We start from the raw sequence: 19,755 nt of genomic DNA, 5'->3' as shown, positions 1-19,755 counted from the left end.
AAACTCAGCCATCGGATAGACTCTGGGTTACTAGGTGTCAGGGGGATGAGGAAGGCAGATCTACGAAAGAGATGGGGGGCGGTCTTCAAAGTTGATTGTGGATGCAAAGGGCTGCCTACTGCTGCAGACACAAGAGCAACGTGACCGCGATCTCGGGCTCCGTCTGCAGCGCACCCCCCTCGCAGCAGCCCGTCCGTACTACGCATGCTCCGCCTGCGCGCGGTTCCGCCGCGCTCGCCTGTGGGCCGCGGTGGGACCCGTAGCTGCCCCGCAGGGCGTGCGCTCGCGGTGTGACCCGGAAGGCAGCTGCTGAGGAGGCGGGGCCAGGACGGCGGGACCGGCCGCTGGGTCCCAGCGAGGGCCTAGCCGGGCTGTGGGAGGTGAGAGGAGAGTTTTGCGCCTTCCTGATCCGTCTCCCGTCCCCTCCCCGGCCCCTTCCCCATTCTCTGCGGGGCTGACGACGGGACCCAGGTCTCGCTCCCTGAGATTCACTCGGTGCTGTCAGCCTCCTCGGACCGCGCCCCCCCAACCCGTTCCCATTGCGGTTCTGGCCTCGTGCACCTCCCGTTTTGGTCTGCAAGCTTGGGCCTGACCTTGCTGCCGGCTCCTACCTGCAGTCTCATCCCCGCGTTCAGACCTCACCTGCACACATGAGTTTATTGGTCCTGTTCTAAGCCCACGATAGTTACCCCCTCCCCCTCAATTTGGGCCTGTCCCGACGGTTCTGCCTCTCCACCCTGCTCATCAGTTGTCCATCGCCACATCACTGGTTACCTCTCAGTCTTTCAACCCTCTCCCCTGCCCCCGCGCTAACTGGACCCCTACCCCATGGAGGTCCACATCCTATATTTCCCGTCCCCTTCACGCTTTTCTTCTACTCTCATCTTCTACCCCGGTGCCTCAACATGACCCCATCCGGATCACCATTTCTGCCTGGGTTCACCTTCCATTCTTATTCTCACCATTCCGTGCCGCCCCCACACCGTTTTATATCACACATCTCTTTTCTTCATCACTAGCATAGCCATCATCCCTCTCCCCTTTATAATCTTCTGGTTTCATGTTCCATTTATCGGAGGACTGCCTCTCGCTTCTCCATCTAAGAAGAAGAATAATCAGATGATGTTTACTGAGCACTGACTGAGTGTTAGAGGCTGCTCTAAGGGCTGGCTATATGTGATCTTACGTTTTTACAACTTTGTTGGTTGGGTATGAATATTATTACCATCTTGCAGAGGAGGAAACGGAGGCTCACAGTAATTTGTCCAAAACCACCTACATAGTAAGTCAAAGAGCCGGAGTTCCGAGTAACATTTATCTTACTCTGAAACCTGCACTATATTGCCGCTCTAATATCTCCACCATCAGCGCCTGACCTCATTCCCTACTCTTCGAGTCCATGATTACTACCTCCATCTATTTCTATCTGACTTAGACCCTCGCCATACATACAGCGTAAGTGCAGGATGGGACCTGGTCTTTTTCTCCCATGATTTTATCTGCCTCCTTCCCCTCCCCCTCCCTCTTTCACAATACTCTCATCTGCTTTTCCCATCTGGATGTGGGGGCCCATAGCCCCGCCTCTTTCACCTCTCTATCTGCCATGGCCCACCCCTTTATAGCCACACTCCAGCTTTACCCTGTCATTTATACCCTGTCTTGCCCCTCCCCCATCCCGACTTTTCTCACTTGTTCTGGCCCCACTATCTCACATGCTGCAGTCCTTCCTGCTCATCCATATCATTTTTTTCCCCTTCCACCTCCCCCCCACCCCCCCAGTTCAAGCCGTTGTTTCTCAGTCTAGTTGTGTAGGACACAGCTCCCTGGCCCATGCTGGTATCCTGAGCCTTGCGCTCCCCCCTGCTGAGGCAGTTGTTGGCCAGTCGTGGGTTGGCTCCTCACAGCAGCTCAGGGCAGCTCTTGCCGGCTGCCATATCATTCTTCTGAGTCCTGATCTGTATCCCTCAGACACCCTGCTGTTCTGCCTAGATCGTCCTGCCTAACTGTCACCTCTTTGTTACCTTGCCTATTCTCATCTCTCTTGTAACCTCTTCCGTTTCTTAAACCTCTTCAATTTCATCCTGTTTTCACTTCATTTTCCTTCTCTTATAAATCCCAAAGTTTGTTCAAATTGTTTATTTCATCCTATATTTGGCCCTTCTATTTGGCCTCTAAATTCCATCATGCCACCTACCAGTCACCGCCCACCCTATCTGTGTCTCGAGAGTCTACCCCCTCCATGTGTAGTCCTTTTGCTTTCCCATCCTACCTTTATCTTTCCCTTGTGTGTCCCAGGACGTCAGGATGGTGGGGGATCGGCGCACTGGGGACCTCATGGTGCCCTTGGGGCCCCGGCTGCAGGCATATCCTGAAGAACTCATTCGACAGCGCCCTGGGCATGATGGGCATCCTGAATACCTGATCCGATGGAGTGTCCTGAAGTGTGGGGAAGTGGGCAGAGTGGGTGTAGAAGAGGGCAAGGCAGAGCACATTCTCATGTGGCTGTCAGCCCTGGAGGTCTACGCCAACTGCCCCATGCTGTTAGGTGAGCGGGCACTACCTAAGGGACCTCAGCACGAACCGGCTGGGGGTTCAGGAAGCTTCCCCCGAGATCCAGGGAGCCTGGATGATGTGGCAATGGGAGAGATGGAGGCTGATGTACGGGCGCTGGTGTGCAGAGCTGCCAGGCAGCTGGCCGAAGGTGGGACCTCGAGCCTCACGGCCGCTGTGCTCCACACCATCCACGTGCTCAGTGCCTATGCCAGCATTGGGCCCCTCACTGGGGTCTTCAGGGAGATGGGAGCCCTGGACCTGCTCATGCACATGTTGTGCAACCCTGAGCCTCAGATCCGTCGGAGTGCGGGCAAGATGCTGCAGGCTCTGGCAGCCCACGATGCTGGTAAGAGACAGCCAGGGGAGGAAGGAGAGAATGGGACCACTAGGAGTAAAACCAGAAAGAGGAGGGCTTTCTCAACTCTACGAACACCTAGTGTTTGGTGACTATCAGTGTAAGGCAAAGGAAAATTATGCATGAATAAGGTATTAGAGGTACGTAGACAGGATACAATGATAGCACCTGGTTTATCTGTCCATTCTCAGTGCAGTGGCTGAGACGAGAATAGGGTAGCTTTACATTTTTAAACTGTGGGTTGAGATTCATTAGTTGGTTGTGAAACCAGTTTGGTGGGTTATAACCAAGATTTTTACAAAATGCAAAATATCAATGTATAGTACTTAGTAAGGTAAGTTTTGTAGCATGAGATATGAGTATATGTTTCAGTTATATACGTATGTATACATTTGTATCCGGTTACCATGTAAAATGTATATCTTACTGGGAGTCTCAGACACAAAGAAGTTTGAAAGCCTCTGGGGTAGGACATAGGGAGTATAGGACAGGCAGGGGGAAAGTGGTGGGGGTTGAGGAGAAGATATGGACTGGGTGTGGATTACAGGGAGTCGGGCTCACGTCCTTCTGTCACTGAGCCAGCAAGATGGCATCGAGCAGCACATGGATTTTGACAGCCGCTATACTTTGCTGGAGCTGTTTGCAGAAACCACGTCCTCTGAGGAGCACTGCATGGCCTTTGAGGGCATTCATCTGCCTCAGGTACCTGCCAGCTGTGGGCGAAATGCTGGGAATAGGCCTAGAGAATCATTTCTGCAAATGTGGCTCGTGACTGGACCTCAGCCTCAGAGCCACCTGGGGAGCTTGTTAAAATAAAAGTTCACACTCCCCCCCCACTCAGAATTTCTGAGATCAGAATCTAGGAATCTGTGTTTTAAGGCGCTCCGTGTGTGTGTGTGTGTGTGTGTGTGTGTGTGTGTGTGTGTTTTCTCGGCTCAGACGCCAGTTCGCATCCGTGTGTTTGTTATATAAATGACATTTTGAGAACTACAGGTCAGGGGGTGAGGCCTTGATACTTTTCTGCAAAGGATGATATCGAGGGGACAGGAGAGGGGCTAAAGCTGGGAGACGATGAACCTACACCATGTGTGTCCTACAGATCCCAGGAAAGCTGCTCTTCTCCCTGGTGAAACGCTACCTACGTGTCACGTCCCTGCTGGATCAGCTGAATAACAGTCCAGAGCCAGGGGCTGGAGACCGAAGCTCCCTGTCCCCCGGGGAGGAGTTTGGCCAAGAGAAAAGCCGGGGGCAGCGGGAGCTGGAGTTCAGTATGGCTATGGGCAACCTCATCTCGGAGCTGGTACGGTGCATGGGCTGGGCCCAGAACCTCAGCGAACGCGGCACGTTGCCTCCCCGGCCGTCCCGGTCCATCTTTCTGCCCTGCATTTCAGGGCCCAGCCTTTTACTCCCCACCATGGTTGCCACCCCCAGAAAGCCAGGGCGGGCCTTCCGCCAGCGTTCTGAGTTCTCTAGTCGGAGCGGCTACGGTGAGTTTGTGCAGCAGACACTGCAGCCCGGCATGCGTGTGCGCATGCTCGATGACTACGAGGAGATCAGTGCCGGGGACGAGGGCGAGTTCCGGCAGAGCAACAACGGCGTGCCCCCGGTGCAGGTGAGCCAGTGCGTGGTGCGGGCACCCTATTGGGCGTCTTTTTGGGTGACACATAGCTGGGCCTTCCATTCGGAGGCTCTGACAGGCTACTCAAGGAGAAAAGCCCCAAGGCAACTGGAGTAGTTCAAGGAGGGGTCAGCAGTTGCTGGTGTGGGGGGGCCTTTGGAGGGCTGAGAACGTCTGGTGCGAGTGGGTGGGCTCTGAGGTCAAGGAGAGACTCCCACCCAGGAAACAGAACTGATACATTGAGACACCACCACTGCAGCCCACCTGTGGAGTTCGCCGCGAGGGAGTGTAGGAGCAGAGGCCTTCAGGGTGAGGAAGGGATGAGAGGCAGGAAAGGCAGCCTTTTGCTGTGTGGAGGTCTTCCCAAGCCTGGGCAGGTGTGCATCTGAGGGCTGTAGGCCCCAGGCCTGGGCCCAGCATGTCCTCTCAAGCCTGCACCACAGGACTCAGAGGGCGAGCCCTCTCTGTTCTTCCCTCTTTCTGCCTCCCTCCCTCCACACCAGGTCTTCTGGCAGTCGACGGGCCGCACCTACTGGGTGCATTGGCACATGCTAGAGATCCTGGGTTCTGAGGAGACTGCAGGGGATATGGCTTCAGCCGCTGTGGAGAAGGGGGCAGGAGCCACTACACTGGGCGCAGGTGAGCCTTGGAGGGGGCACCGTCAGCCTGTCTGAACGGAGGAGCGGTGGCTGGGGCGAAGCTGCTCTTAACCAGGAGCTGCCCCAGACTCAGAAACCCACCCTATTCCTAGTGGGTGCTGAGACCCCTGTGCCTGTATTCTCAGCACTTCCCTCCTGGGGCTGGACGCCTGTGGATGGGCTCTACTCTTTGCCGTACCTTCAGCCCGAGCCTCAGAAGAAGGAGGCATTGGGATATCTCACTCAGGCTGAGTGGTGGGAGCTGCTCTTCTTCATCAAGAAGTTGGACGTGTGTGAGCAGCAGCCAGTTTTTCAGAATCTTCGGGAGAACTTGGATGAGGTATCACAGGCCTGAGCCACGTGGGGAGTTTGTAGTGGGGTCAGAGGTGGGATTGTCTAAGGGATTTCTAGATATGGGACTGCTTAGGAGGAGGCTGGAGCTAGAGGTTAGAGAGTATGAGGGGTCCTACTGGGGGAAGGGACAAATGCTGTGAGGGTCTGGTATGCGGAAGGTGTGCAAGGCATGGTGGGCGGAGGTCACTTCCTATTCCTGTCCCCAGGGCCTTTGTGTCTGCTTGTCCCTAATATGCATGCTCCCTTCTGTTGACAGACCCTGGATAAAAAGGCCCTAGGGGACATCTCCGTACCCGTAGAGGTGGCTGAGGGTGTGCTGCAAGTTCTCAGTAATCGGTTTGAGGGCAGCACCCTCAGTGACCTGCTCAACTCTCAGATCTACACTAAGTATGGGCAGCGACCTGGTGAACGAAGCAGCTCGTCTTCTTCACGAAGTCACTCCTGTACCCCAGATCCAGAAGAGGAGTCCAAGTCAGAGGCCAACTTCTCAGAGGAAGAGACTGAGTCCCCTAAAGCAAAGGCTGAGCCCCCTAAGGCAGAGGCAGAGCCTGCCAAGGGAAAAACTGAGCCCCCCATGGCACAGAGTGACTCGCAGTTGTTTAACCAGCTTCTGGTGACTGAGGGAATGGCTCTGGCCCCCAAGATGAAGGAAGCAGCCAGTGGTGAGTCAGGTGTTGGGAGGGAGGGCAAAGAAGTTGGAAGAAGTCCTGGGTGGTCCCCAGAGAACTGGGTAATCAGGGTAGAGGGAAGGCCGTGGAGTAAGGTCACGTTTACATCGGAAAATGCTTTGGAAGCATGCATCCATTTTCCTTTCTTTGGCCTTGATTATATCCAATCAATTGTGGCTCCCTTTCTTCAGTATCCCTGGATAAAGGAGGGTCCATTTTCCAGAGTATCTTTATCTTCGTTGTTTGACTGTTAGATCCTTTACACAGAAATGGGAAAGTTCTGAATGCAAGTTACAGGAATGAATAATGTATCAAAATGTCAGTAGGATAACTGGGCTTGACCTTTAAGGACTTCCAACTTGGAGGTGCCACAATTTTCTTGAGCCACTGCCTTTCCCTCATCCATTTCAGAAATGGCTAGAGCCTTGCGGGGTCCAGGTCCACGCAGCTCCCTGGATCAGCGTGTGGCAGTGGTCGTGGCCACAGTGCAGATATCCAGCTTGGACACAAACCTGCAGCTTTCAGGGCTGTATGCCCTTGCTCAGGCTGTGGAGGAGGTCACTGAGCGGGACCACCCTCTGGTCCGTCCCGACAGATCCCTGAGGTTGGAATGGTGGGGAGGGAAGAGGTTATGGTTTCAGCTGTCAGAGGGGGAGGAGGGTATTCAAGAGAGAAGGAGCTATAAGGTCAAGAATTAGAAAGGAGTGAAAAAAGTGTTAGCCTGAGGAGCAGCAGAGCAGGAGGGTGAAATATTATCATGGAACACTTACTCTGCCAGGCTCTGCTCTTAAGTTTTACTTGCATCCTCTCATTAAATTCTTCCATCACCTGAGGAAGAGTCACTGCTGTTTTTCTCCCATTGTATGGGTGAGAAAACTGAGGCTTAGAGAATTTAACTAACTCACCCAGAGTTTGACAGAAAGCAGAGCCAGGATTCAAACCCAGGTCCTTTTGGCTCTAGAACTTGAGTTTTTTTCTTTTCCCTTCTTTTTTCCTCTCTCCTGACTTTCTATCTTAAAGGTTTTTTTACATATTCCTTAATTATATAAATAATACACACATACATTTTCATTTTTAAAGATCTGGAGAGTGTAAAAGAACATGCAATGAAAAGCTGAAGTCCCTTTTCACCACTGTCAGTTTGGCAGTATCCTTCCTACCTCTAAATTTACATTTGTTAGTGTGTGTGACTGTAGAACATTTTCTGAGTTTGTGTTTTAATATATATACTCATACTCTGTGTTTCTACAACTTTCTCCCACAGTCAGACTGTCTAAGAGGGCTCTCCATGTCAATCCACATAGAACTGCCTCGTTATTTTCACTGCTGCATAGGACTCTGCTATGTAATTATGTCCAAGTTCAAATACACTGTTCTAATGGATCTGTTTTCCCTCATGCCTGCCAATGCTGGATATTACCATTAAAAAAAAAATCTTATCAGATTGGCAAAATGTAAAATGATTGGTATTTCTTTGTTTTAACTTCTTAGTTCTAGTGAAGTTAGGCATATTTGCATGCATTTGTTGTGTTTCTTCTTCTATAAATATTCTGTTCTTACCTTTACCCACTTTTTATTGGGTCTTTATCTTTTTCTTATTTATTTATTTTTTTTAAAGATTTTTTTACTGGGGAAGGGGAACAGGAATTTATTGGGGTACAATGTGTACTTCCAGGACTTTTTTCCAAGTCAAGTTGTTGTCCTTTCAATCTTAGTTGTGGAGGGTGCCGTTCAGCTTCAAGTTGTTGTCCTTTTAGTCTTAGTTGTGGAGGGCGCAGCTCAGCTCCAGGTCCAGTTGCCATTTCTAGTTGCAGGGGGCACAGCCCACCATCCCTTGCAGGAGTTGAATCTGGCAACCTTGTGGTTGAGAGAACGCGCGCCAACCAACTGAGCCATCCAGGAGCTCAGCGGCAGCTCAGCTCAAGGTGCCATGTTCAATTTTAGTTGCAAGGGGCACTGCCCACCATCCCTTGCGGGACTTAAGGAATTGAACCAGCAGCCTTGTGGTTGAGAGCCCACTGGCCCATGTGGGAATTGAACCAGCAGCCTTCGGAGTTAGGAGCACGGAGCTCTAACCGCCTGAGCCACCGGGCTGGCCCCTCTTTTTCTTATTGATTTATAGGCATTCTGCATATTAATCTGTTATTTATGTTTCAAATGTTTCGCTTGCCTTTTCTTTCAAAATCATATTAACTATTTTCCGAATGTAAAATAATACGTGCTCACTGTAAAAAATTTGAAAATTATGAAGGTAAAAGTCATCTGAAAGCCCTTCACGCAGAGATAATCACTTAACATTTTGGTAAACGTCCTTATGTTTCTATAACTATTCACACGTATTACCTATGTGTGCTACCCTGTTTATAAGAAATCATGACCACAGAAGGGGATGTATATTTAAAGTGTACTTACTGCACTGTGTAGTCATCTTAAAGCTCATGAAAAAGACAGAGAAAAACAGAACTTTCCCAGTACCGTTATTTGCCTTCTTTCCCAGAATTTCTCCTTTTGTGTTCCTTTCCTGCATAGTTTCCAGGCCACCCCCTCAATGTACATCTCTGTCACTGTAGAGAAAGATGTCAGTCCCGGCTTTTTTCCCCTTGGGATGCTCGCTGTGATTTAGGGACTCTGGAGGGACTTCCTTTTTCCCTTTCCCTCACGATCCGCATTTCTGCTGGCCCTTTTTTCTAACTTCCGTTGCTCATCTCATAACTTTGTGGATAGTGTCTTTCATGGTGCTAAAGTTTTAGATTTTAATATTGCTGTATTTTTTAAACATTTTTATGGCTTCTAGATTTTGTGTCCCACTTCAGAGGGTCTATCCTATTCCAGGATTATAAAAATATTTTCTAAAAATATCTTATGATTTTGTTTTTTACATTTATTTCCAAACCTGTTTGCAATTTATTTTTACAAATACAGTGAAGCAAAGTTCAGCTTTTTTTTTTTTTTTTGAGATAGATAGCCAAGTGTCTCCATGTCACATTTTGCATGGTCTCTCTTCTTACTGGCTGAGATGCCATCCTGCCCTCTCTTCTCATCTATCGATCTGTGTGGCTACCCTGTATGATTTCTAGAGTTTTAGTTATTATAAGTTTGTATTTATATTTTGATAACCATTATACAAGTCTACCATTATTTTTTTCCAAACATTTCTTGACTATTTTTACATATTTTCTCTTCCTGTACCTGAATCTGTCACTTTTTTTTTTTTAACCTGGTAGTAGGCATTCTGATTAGAATTAAACACTGGATTTATAGATTTACTTGAAGAAATGAGCCAGCGTTCATAACCATTTTGCTCCACTGCCTCCTTCATGAAGGCAGTTGGATTGTAGAGGAGAGGGGATCAGGAGTGAGCCTAAGACAAGGGGAGCAGGTTGGAAAGGGATGGGGTGATGGACTGGATCTTGGTGGATAGGGTGGGGCCGGGAGGCAGGCATGGCTCTTGTGATGGAGAACTCCCCTGTGTCTCCTCCGTCAGAGAGAAGCTAGTGAAGACGCTGGTGGAGCTGCTGACCAACCAGGTGGGAGAGAAGATGGTGGTGGTGTTGGCCCTGCGCCTCCTCTACCTGCTCATGACCAAGCACGAGTGGCGCCCACTCTTTGCCAGGGAGGGTGGCATCTACGCGGTGCTGGTTTGCATGCAAGAATATAAGACTTCCGTCCTGGTGCAGCAGGCGGGGCTGGCGGTGAGTGCACTGGGCCTGGCAGTGAGCGATGGGCGAGAGGGGCAAGTTGGGGGGCTGCTGGTCTTGAGGAGGTACTGGGCTGATTTAGATCAGGGAGGAGACCTGGGGACAGAAAGGTGCACATGGATTCAAGAGTTCCAGCTGGACAGTCTTGGGCATTGAGTGCATATTTGGAGAAAGGGAGAAAGATGTTTTTAAGACTGTGTCCCCAGGTTTAAAATTGATCAGCAGGATGGATGAGGTAGCCACTTATTACCGTGTTTCCCCAAAAATAAGACCTAACCGGAAAATAAGCCCTACATGATTTTTCAGGATGACATCCCCTGAACATAAGCCCTAATGCGTCTTTTAGAGCAAACCTTAATATGAGTCCCGGTCTTATTTTCAGGAAAACACAGTAAGTGGGAGAATTTGGGGGGAGGAAGAGGTATGGGGAGAAGGTCAGGAGTTGAGTTTTTAGGTATGTTGAATTTCCCACGCAGTGGGAAATTAGGTATCTGGTTAAAGACTAATATTCTAGTTGTGACAATTGTTTTTTACCCTTTGATCTTAGTGGTACCCTTACACAGAAACTACCCCCTCCCCAAATGTAGGTAAAACGAAGCCAACATTGCCATTGCCTTGCCATCCTGGGTCCAGAGAGGGGGGAAGGGAGGCCCCTATCCGGGGGAGCCTAACAGAATTGACTTCCTGACTACTCCCGACAGAGGTGCTGGCCAGTAGGAGGTGTGTGTGGGCAGGGAGTGCTCTGTATAGCCTGAGGGTCCTTGAGGGGTCAGGTAGGCCTCAGTTCTGGGAATGGATTCCAACCGCATAAGGGCGGCGGCGTGGGCAGGAACACATGTCCTTTGCGGCCGGGAGGCTCTTTCCTATATGGCCTATTAGGTGGTGGTCCTCCCGGGGGCAGCCCAGCATTCGTAGTCCAGGCCATGTCTGCTTCAAGAATTCCCTGCTCCTTTCAAACTGTGTCACCAAAATGCAGCATTTGCCTCCAAAGTCAAACTCTTGCCCTGTAACAAAATCGCATCAGTTTGTGTATAACTAAGATCTACAGAATTCAGCTGATTGGGAGAGTGGAGTAGCCAAAGGGAGAAAGCCTCATGAGGCGGGTCTAGTCCTCATTAGGGGCGTTGTCCTGAGAATGATTTCTAATTCCTAGTGTTTCTTCTCAAGAGTCAGCCCTTTCCCTAAGAGAAACATTCTCTAGTGGTACCGTGTTCATCTTGATTTATTTTTTCCCGTCGTACTAGCAGACAAGTTTGCATGTTACAAGCATCTTTTCCCACAATTCCAACCACTCTGCCTGTGAGACAACCCAAGTAGCCTTGTTGAGGAGGGCGGGATACTGGCTTCGGAGGCCAGGGGACATAGATTTGGGGGTGTTGGCATCTAGGCGGTAACTGAAGCTCTGGGAGTGGACACTGTTGCCTAGGGAGGGAGCACAGGGTGAGAAGAGAAGGGGGACGAAGAACATCTGTGTTTAAGGCAGAGGAACTCCAAAGAGGGAGGGCAACCAGGAAGACAGGAAGTCATGGAACTCCAGGGAAGAAAAGTTTTGCAAAGGTAGGAGTGGTCACACGTGAAGGGAGACAACTTCAAGGAAAGCTTTGACAACCACTAGATGACCTGAAAGGGTCCCCTCCCAAGGGGACGCTACAGGAGGGGCAGCTGTCCCGCGTGGCTCGCCTTGGTGCTGGTAGAGAGACGTTGTGGACTGATACTACCACCGCTGAGCCTTAGATTTTATCGTTTGCTGTGTTTTGTTCTGTTCTTTTTTGTTGTCTAGCATTTGCTGTCCCATCACTGCCTCTCCCATTTCGATCGCTTGCTTGACCTCTTTGAGAACAGCTGAGCTTCCCTAAGGTTTGAGATCTAGGATGATGGCCTCGCCGTCCCCTTCCTTGGCCTGGCGGCTCTGCCCTCTCCTAACCTCTTCCGCCTCCCCCTCGCAGGCACTGAAGATGCTAGCCATCGCCAGCTCCTCGGAAAGCCCCCCTTTGGTTACCGGCCGAGACTCCGCCCACCCGTTGTTTGATGCCCAGATGACCAGAGAAATCTTCGCCAGCATCGACTCAGCCACCTGCCCTGGCTCTGAGAGCCTGCTCCTTACTGTGCCTGCCGCTGTGACCCTCATGCTGAACACGGAGGGGTCAGGGCATCCCCCTCCACTCTCCAAAGTCCTGCTCAGCCCCAAGCCCTTTGCTCTTCTGCCCAAGTCTCATGTGCTCCCCAGAAATCCCCCTCATGTTGTTACCCACGGGTAGTACATCGGTGACCCTCTTTGACTGTCGTTGGAGGAGAGGCCAAGTGGTTGGGGGTGGGGTGACTCCCAGAGAGCAGAAATACCCCGACCTTCCTTCCTGGGGTTGGGAGGAGTGACCTGAGGTTGGGGACCCCTGGGACCCTTTCCCCAGTCGCAGGGCTTCTCCCCTGTGCACGGGCTTCCTGTTTCCATTGCATTCACTCTTTGTCAATTTCTTCCCGGGATCCCCCCCATCCTCCCAGGTGCTCCTCTGCAGTGAGAAATGGCCTGCTCCTGCTCAACCTGCTTTTGTGCAACCACCACACTCTGGGAGACCAGATTATAACCCAAGAGCTGAGAGACACCTTGGTTAGGCACGCAGGGATAGCACCGGGGACGGAACCCATGCCCACCACGCGTACCATCCTCATGATGCTTCTCAATCGCTACTCAGAGCCGCCGGGCAGTCCTGAGCACACAGGTACGATTGTGGCGGGGGTGGTTCTGCTGAGGAATCAGTGCCACCCGGGGCCAGGAAGGCTACCATTTACGTCCTTGTACCTTACCGGAAGGGCACAGGGAACCTTCAGGAAATGAGTGAGGGTTTTGGTGCTCAAGTTAGGTCTTCAGTAGAACTTTCTGACCCAGAGGACAGGGAGACGCTAGGATAGGTACAAGGAAATAAAGGTAGGAGGATTGCCGTCTGTCTGGTCTGGGTTCGGCCCAGTCTCATTAGCCATGGAAGGGTTGGTTGAAACGACTTCCAGAGAGGCTTTCTTTAGAGGAATTATAACTCACGGTACAGAGAGTTTGTGAGTAGAAACACGAAATACTGATGTCATGGGGAAGACACCCTTTGTGTTTAACAAACAAATGAAAACCCAGGAGTGGGGGGGGGGGAGTTGAAATAAGCACTATGTGTCTTTTAATCTGTATCTCTAAAGCCCCCATGCTAGGTAGTACAAGGATATATTATAATTATAACATCTAACGTTTATTGGTTTGTGTAACAGTACAGCTACCATTTAATAATCAAATGTAATTATGTGAGCGTAGGTTATTAAAGATGTATAAACTTGACGGTGTTGGCCATACTAGACTTTTTTTCAGACGTATCTAGGTATGTATTTGGGGACAGAAAAGGAAATCCCCCAGTTTAGTAGAAACGGCAGACATCCTCCAAAAGGGAGGAAGCTTTGGGCGTGATCTTCAGGAACTGCCCATGTCTTGGTTTGACCAACTTGTATGACTCCTCTTCATACTTGTTTTCTTCTTCCTGTGTATCTGTGCAGCACCAGTGGAGACCCCCGTTTCCCAGGGCCAGGATGGTTCCCCTGAGCTGCTGGTCCAATCCCTGGTAAGGGGCCCATCTGCGGAACTCCTCCTGGACTTGGAGCGTGTGCTGTGCCGTGAGGGGGGCCCGGGGGATGCTGTGAAGCCCCTCCTCAAGCGCCTCCAGCACGAGACCCAGCCCTTCCTCTTGTTGCTGCGGACTCTGGATGCCCCTGGGCCCAACAAAAGTCTGCTGTTCACCTCGCTGAGGTGAGGGGCCTGTTTGGGCATCCGGGCATTGGAGGCAAGGGGAGCTGGAGGATTGTAGGGATGTCACTTGTTTCCATCCCCTCACCAGGGTCATGACCCGGCTGCTGGAGCACTCGGAGGCGATGGTCCTCCCCTGGCATGAGGTCTTGGAGCCCTGCCTCAACTGCCTGACTGGCCCCAGCAATGACTCTGAGGTACCAACCAGAGCCCTGGTAAGGGGGGGGGGAGGGAAAGGCAGCATTTGGGGCATCGGCTACCTGTGGAGGGCCCCGCATAGCTTTTTTGGATGGGTCTGGACACTGGGAGCGTCAGTAAGAAGAAGACTAATGTCATCTAAGAGTCTCCAGAACTGGCACTTTGAAAGTACAGGCACACCTTAGCGATATTGTGGGTTCGGTTCCAGACCACCACAGTAAAGCGAGGATCACAGTAAAGCTAGTCGTCATCTTTTTGCTGGTAGAGGGTCTCGCCTTCGATTTGTAAAAAATAACGCAGTATCTGTGAAGCGCCATAAAGCGCAGCGCCATACAACGAGATACGCCTGTATAAACCTTTTGGCTGTACCTGGATTTTAGATTCTGGGTTTAGGAGAAGCCCACATTCAGCAGTCTAGACATTCCTTGCGCTCCACCCTTCGGGGTGTGTGCGTTGTGAGCGAGGCTCGGGCACTGAGGTTGGCTCCTGAGGTAGCTGGGCCCCGGCAGGAAGAAGCCTGAGAAGCCAGGCCCCGCTCCAGCCACCTCACTCTGGAATCCCAGCACCCCAGTCTTCTGTTCCAGCCTGTCCTGGGTACTCTCCTTTCCCGGGGCTTCTGAGTTTCTCCAAAACCTCAGCCACCACATTCGCTTTACTAAACCCGCTCCTCCGCCCTGAGCTGGCCTGCCCTTGGTTCCCATACATTCATCTCTGTGGCTCCGGGTTCAGATCGTCCAGGAGCTGCTCTGCTTCCTGCATCGCTTGGCCTCGACGCAGAAGGACTGCGCGGTGGCGCTGTGCGCCCTGGGCACCAGGGACGCGCTCATCAAAGTCATGGACAAGCACTCGGTTCAGCTGCTGCTAGCCTGCGAGCTTCAGAACCTGGTGACGCAGTGTGAAAAGCACGCCCAGCTCTACAGGAGCCTCACGTCCAGCATCCTGGCTGGCTGCATTCAGGTCAGGAGGCTCCTGGGACGGAACTAAGGGAGACGAAGCCGGGAGCAGGGAAAGAGGGTCCAGTGTGTGTCCCCATTTGGTGTCCCAGGTGGGCATGAGTGGGAGCAGATCTGAGGTACTTGTTTCCCAACCTTCCCCCACATGGCCCTGTTCTGCCAAAATTTGGGGGAAAATGGGTTGAGTTTCCTGTTGCTCCTTCATTCTTTCTCCACATATGTCTCTGTGTGTTTTTCTGTGTTCCCCGCCCCTTCCCTTTTCTTTCCTCACTGGTGTTCCGGCTGCAGATGGTGCTGGGTCAGATCGAAGACCACAGACGAACCCACCGACCCATCAACATTCCCTTCTTTGACGTGTTCCTCAGGCATCTCTGCCAGGGTGCGTGCCCCCATCTGCTTTCCCCTGGCTCCCACCCCAGCGTCTGTTCCCCCTTTCCCTTCCCGCTCCCCAGTCCCTTTCCTTTTCTCTCTCAGCTAACCAGGCTGTGACAGCCACCCCTTCCCACTTGCCCCCAGGCTCCAGTGTAGAAGTGAAAGAGGACAAGTGCTGGGAGAAGGTGGAGGTGTCCTCCAACCCGCACCGGGCCGGCAAGCTGACGGACCGCAACCCCAAGACCTACTGGGAGTCCAACGGCAGCACCGGCTCCCACTACATCACCTTGCACATGCGCCGTGGTGTTCTCGTTAGGTGTGGACACACTCACATACACAGCCCCGAGAAACATAACTCAAATGTTGTGCAGTGAATAGACAGACACACAGTGGGCCTGCCTTTATGTGCTGGGTATAGATAGCCCTCCCCTCCTGAGCCAGGTGACGTGCTTCCCCAACAGGTACAGACAGAGGCCACTCCCTGTGCTTGGTGTTGAGGGAGCTCAACAACTGACTTCCACTCTTCCTGTGGATATTTGTTTAATGTATACTCAGTGCCAGGCTCTGTGCAAGGGTCTGGGCCACAAGAGCAATAAGATACGGGCCCTGTCTTCAGGGATCTTACAGGGTAGCTAGGGAGCCAGGCTGGAAAAGTCAAGAGCATAGAGTAGGAAAAAGCGTTGTGGTCGACGTGCGCTCGGGATCATGAGGCCAACTGAGAGGTTAGAGAAGGCTTCCAGAAGGAGTCGACTGAGCTGAGTTTGGAAGTCGAAAATAGCGCGATAAAGAGAGGGCAACGGATACTCCAGGAAGAGGCACAGCCTGCGTGCCACATGGAAGTAAGAAAGTTTTGGGGAAGTTGAAGTAAATGTGTTTGGCTGGAATGGAGGGTGTGTGGAGCAAGGAAGCAGGAGATGAAGCCAGAAAAGTAGGCCGCACCAGACCACAAAGAGTTTTGTGAGCTAAGAAGTTTGAGCTTTATTCTGAAACTTGGGGCTCCATTGAAGGGTTTTAAGAAGGGAAGAGACAAAACCAGTTTCACCTAGGAAACTCACTCGGGCAGTTACAGGAGTTTGCGGTGGATGCCAGACGAAAACGTTGGAAGATTTATGCAGAGGTCTGGTTGAGAAATGATGAGTGTCTCCAGGTAGGCAGCGGGACTGGGAATAGCCAGGGAGTGACGGACTGCGAGATCTAAGAGTGGAGACAGGACTTGCCCTGGGCCGGATGAGACAAGTCCCTGTGGCAGTGTCGTAGTTTGAGGCCTGGGTGGATGGCAGTTTTCTTTTCCGAGAGAGAGAGGAAGAGGAGCAGGTTTCTGTGGACAGCTGATCCTTCCCTTCGGGCACGTTGACGCTGAGATGCCTGTGAGCCTGACATGGAAATGTCTGTGCGATGTACAGTGTGAAAGCTCGGGAGAGTGGGTTAGGAGAGAGAGGTGATTGGGAGTCATTAGGGCGTTCATTCTTAGTTGACAGTATGGGTTTAAATGAAGTCACTTTGGGGGAAGATATGACGAGAGCAGAGAGTCTGGGGAAGACGGACGCTTAAGCAGAGGGACTAGAGTCTAAGGGGAAAGTGGGGGGTTGAAGTCATTTTGAACTAAGATCACGGTCCTGTTTCTAACCAATTCCTTTCTCCTCTCCCAGGCAGCTGACTCTGGTGGTGGCCAGTGAGGACTCCAGTTACATGCCGGCCAGGGTGGTGGTGTTTGGGGGTAACAGCCCCAGCTGCGTCAGCACTGAGCTCAACACGGTGAGGGCCCTCGTGTCCACCTCCCTTCACTTGACTCCCCATCGTTCTGTTTGTTTCAGAGCCTTAGCAGAAGGACCCGGTCCCTAGGGAATTCCCATGTCCCTTCCTCCTGGACAGGCACTGCCTTGGAAGCAGAGTGGAATTAGGGGTGTGGAGCCGTGTAGGTGCAGGGGTCCCGTGCAGGAGCAGTGACACGCGCACACCAGCACAAACTTGGTTGCTGTCAATCGCTTTCCGTCCCCAATTCTGAAAGTGACAGCTGTGTCTCTCCTTCTCCTCCCCTGCCCCACCAGGTCAATGTGATGCCCTCCGCCAGCCGGGTGACCCTCCTGGAGAACCTGAACCGCTTCTGGCCCATCATTCAGATCCGCATAAAGCGCTGCCAGCAGGTGCGGCGAGGGAGGAGGCTGGGGGCGAGGGTTCCGGGTTCTCCAGTATCTGGGGGCCGGGCTCAGGCCAGGGTTCCTCCTTGGTCCGCTTGGCGATGGGCCGGGAACCTACTGAGTTCCAGAGATGTCGGACTGTGTTGAGTAGCTCTAGAAAACTCCGGGTGTGAGGCCTGGCTTTGGTAGAGCCTGGTGACTGACCGAGTGGCTCAGGTGACAGATAGGTCTGTGATTGTTACAGGGTGGCATCGACACCCGGGTTCGGGGTGTGGAGGTCCTGGGCCCCAAGCCCACCTTCTGGCCACTATTCCGAGAGCAGCTGTGTCGCCGTACATGTCTCTTCTATACAATTTGGGCACAAGCCTGGAGCCAGGACATAGCCGAGGACCGCAAGCGCCTCCTCCAGCTCTATCCCAGGTGGGTGGGGCAGGAGGCGGGCCTGGTTGAAGGCAGGAGGGGAGGTGGTTAAGGGGAGCAGGACGCTGGGCGGGAGACAGGCTCCTGTGGGAGTCTGAAAGGAACAGCAGCAGCCAGGACATGAGGGGAAAGTGAACAGAGGTGAGAAGTGTGTGCTGCTAGGGGAGAGCTGGGAAGGGACCAAACGTGGGGCGACTGGGAGGTGACTGCCCTTGAGTGGAGGCCTCAAGGGAATCGGTGCCTTTCATCTTCAGCCACACACTCTTTGTTCTCAGACTGAACAGGGTTCTGCGCCACGAGCAGAATTTTGCTGACCGCTTCCTCCCTGACAGCGAAGCTGCCCAAGCCCTGGGCAAGACCTGCTGGGAGGCCCTGGTCAGCCCGCTGGTGCAGAATATCACCTCCCCTGGTAACCATCCCGACCCGGCCCCACTAACCAGCCCCTGTCATTATCCCCGGGACTGGCTCACTTAATGCTCTTGGTTCCCCTCCTTATCCCTGAAGGCTGTCACCTCAGAGTTCCTTTCCTTCCTGCCTCAGGGACTGCTCCCCGAGACTGGTATTTGAATCTTCCCCTCCACCCCACCCCCAACCTGTTACCATCTCCCCAGACTCCAGCTGAGGCAAACCTTGGTGAGGGGAGGACTAGGGCCCTGCTGCCCCCCAAATCTTTTTGTACAGTTGTTCCTTCTCTGTCCTCCTCCCGGGCTGTCCGTTCCCCATTTCCCACGGAGACCTGTTTCTGATCTGTCTTCTTTCAGACGCTGAAGGAGTGAGCTCCCTGGGATGGCTGCTGGGTCAGTACTTAGAGCAGAGGGAGAGCTCTCGGAATCCCCTGAGCCGAGCAGCGTCCTTTGCCTCTCGGGTTCGTCACCTCTGCCACTTGCTGGTGCACGTGGAGCCTCCTCCTGGGCTTTCTCCTGAGCCGTGCACCGGGCCCCGTAAGTCCCAGCCGTGGCCAGCTGAGCTAAGAATCTGGGCAGTGGTGATACCTGACTCCCCCCATCCTGGATTTTACTCTTCCATGCTGCTTTGTTATGGGCATTTCTGGGGGTCAGTACCCAAGACCCCAGGACTCCTCCAAGGCCTGAGATGAAAGTCCTCCCTTTGCCCTCTGTCTCCACAGTCAATAAGATGAGTAAGGGTCGGGATCAGAGCCCTGGGCCTTCACCTGTTCTTCCCAGCAGCAGCCTGAGGAACCTCACGCAGTGCTGGCTGAGCGTGGTACAGGAGCAGGTGGGCAGAAGGAAGCTGAACTCTGGGGGTGGGGGGCGGGGAGGTGGGTGTCGGCTCGGCCGTCCACATTCCGGGACTTTCTTTGATTTCTTGCCCTTTCTCCTCAGGTCAGCAGGTTCCTGGCTGCAGCCTGGAGGACCCCAGACTTCGTACCACGTTACTGTACGCTCTATGAGCACTTGCAGAGTGCCAGCTCAGAGCTCTTCGGACCTCGGGCAGCCTTCATGCTGGCCCTGCGCAGTGGCTTCTCGGGCGCCTTGCTGCAGCAGTCCTTCCTCACCGCCACGCACGTGAGTACCACCAGCTTCCCAGCCGGGGGGCTGTGGGCTCCTGCTTGAGGCTCATCTTCCTCTGCCCTTTATCCTTCCACTCCCCACTCTCCTTCTCCACAACCTCTTCATGGTTCACTGGTACCCTTTCCATTGCCCCAGATGAGTGAACAGTTTGCCAGGCACATCGACCAACAGATTCAGGGCCGCCTGATTGGTGGGGCCGCTGGTGTGGAAATGCTGGGGCAGCTTCAGCGGCACCTGGAGCCCATCATGGTCCTGTCTGGCCTAGAGCTGGCCACTACCTTTGAGCACTTCTACCAGTGAGTGCAGACCTGGAGAGGTAGGGATGGGAGGCCGAGAGTCTAGTGAGGGTGAAGATGTAAGCCTCAGAGGGAAGATGACATGTGGAAGGAGGTGGGGGTGGGGTTAAGATCCAGAGATGTCCGTGGCATTGGTGGAAAGGGAGTGGAAAGGAAGCGGTGAGGTAGGGCCTGTGACTCAGGCCGG

General features: G+C 52.7%; 1 protein-coding gene across 3 annotated transcripts in view; it reads left to right on the top strand.

The window, feature by feature from the left end:
* The first annotated feature begins 243 nt into the window (after nt 1-243).
* CUL9 (cullin 9) overlaps nt 244-19,755 on the top strand; it is a 35,278-nt gene continuing 15,766 nt past the window's right edge. For 2 of the 3 annotated variants that reach the window (XM_019738396.3, XM_088795714.1), the window contains exons 1-24: nt 244-380; nt 2,296-2,899; nt 3,456-3,610; nt 4,008-4,520; nt 5,030-5,165; nt 5,311-5,504; nt 5,775-6,180; nt 6,598-6,790; nt 9,671-9,878; nt 11,831-12,027; nt 12,384-12,601; nt 13,413-13,662; nt 13,751-13,856; nt 14,587-14,814; nt 15,099-15,189; nt 15,327-15,498; nt 16,832-16,937; nt 17,231-17,326; nt 17,565-17,740; nt 18,016-18,149; nt 18,502-18,681; nt 18,867-18,976; nt 19,084-19,266; nt 19,408-19,568. In XM_019738396.3, the coding sequence (XP_019593955.3) occupies nt 2,305-2,899; nt 3,456-3,610; nt 4,008-4,520; nt 5,030-5,165; nt 5,311-5,504; nt 5,775-6,180; nt 6,598-6,790; nt 9,671-9,878; nt 11,831-12,027; nt 12,384-12,601; nt 13,413-13,662; nt 13,751-13,856; nt 14,587-14,814; nt 15,099-15,189; nt 15,327-15,498; nt 16,832-16,937; nt 17,231-17,326; nt 17,565-17,740; nt 18,016-18,149; nt 18,502-18,681; nt 18,867-18,976; nt 19,084-19,266; nt 19,408-19,568 (4,808 nt within the window). In that variant the 5' untranslated portion in view covers nt 244-380; nt 2,296-2,304. Of the gene's footprint in view, nt 381-2,295; nt 2,900-3,455; nt 3,611-4,007; nt 4,521-5,029; nt 5,166-5,310; nt 5,505-5,774; nt 6,181-6,597; nt 6,791-9,670; nt 9,879-11,830; nt 12,028-12,383; nt 12,602-13,412; nt 13,663-13,750; nt 13,857-14,586; nt 14,815-15,098; nt 15,190-15,326; nt 15,499-16,831; nt 16,938-17,230; nt 17,327-17,564; nt 17,741-18,015; nt 18,150-18,501; nt 18,682-18,866; nt 18,977-19,083; nt 19,267-19,407; nt 19,569-19,755 lie in introns of those variants that run through there. The other variant, XM_088795715.1, reaches the window with a different exon arrangement.

This window comes from Rhinolophus sinicus, chromosome 2 (assembly GCF_057876585.1).
Source record: "Rhinolophus sinicus isolate RSI-liver-muscle chromosome 2, RSI-T2T, whole genome shotgun sequence".
NCBI classification, from domain to species: Eukaryota; Metazoa; Chordata; class Mammalia; order Chiroptera; family Rhinolophidae; genus Rhinolophus; species Rhinolophus sinicus.
Note: the sequence above shows the minus strand (reverse complement) of the source record. Positions and strands in the feature narration are given on the sequence as shown.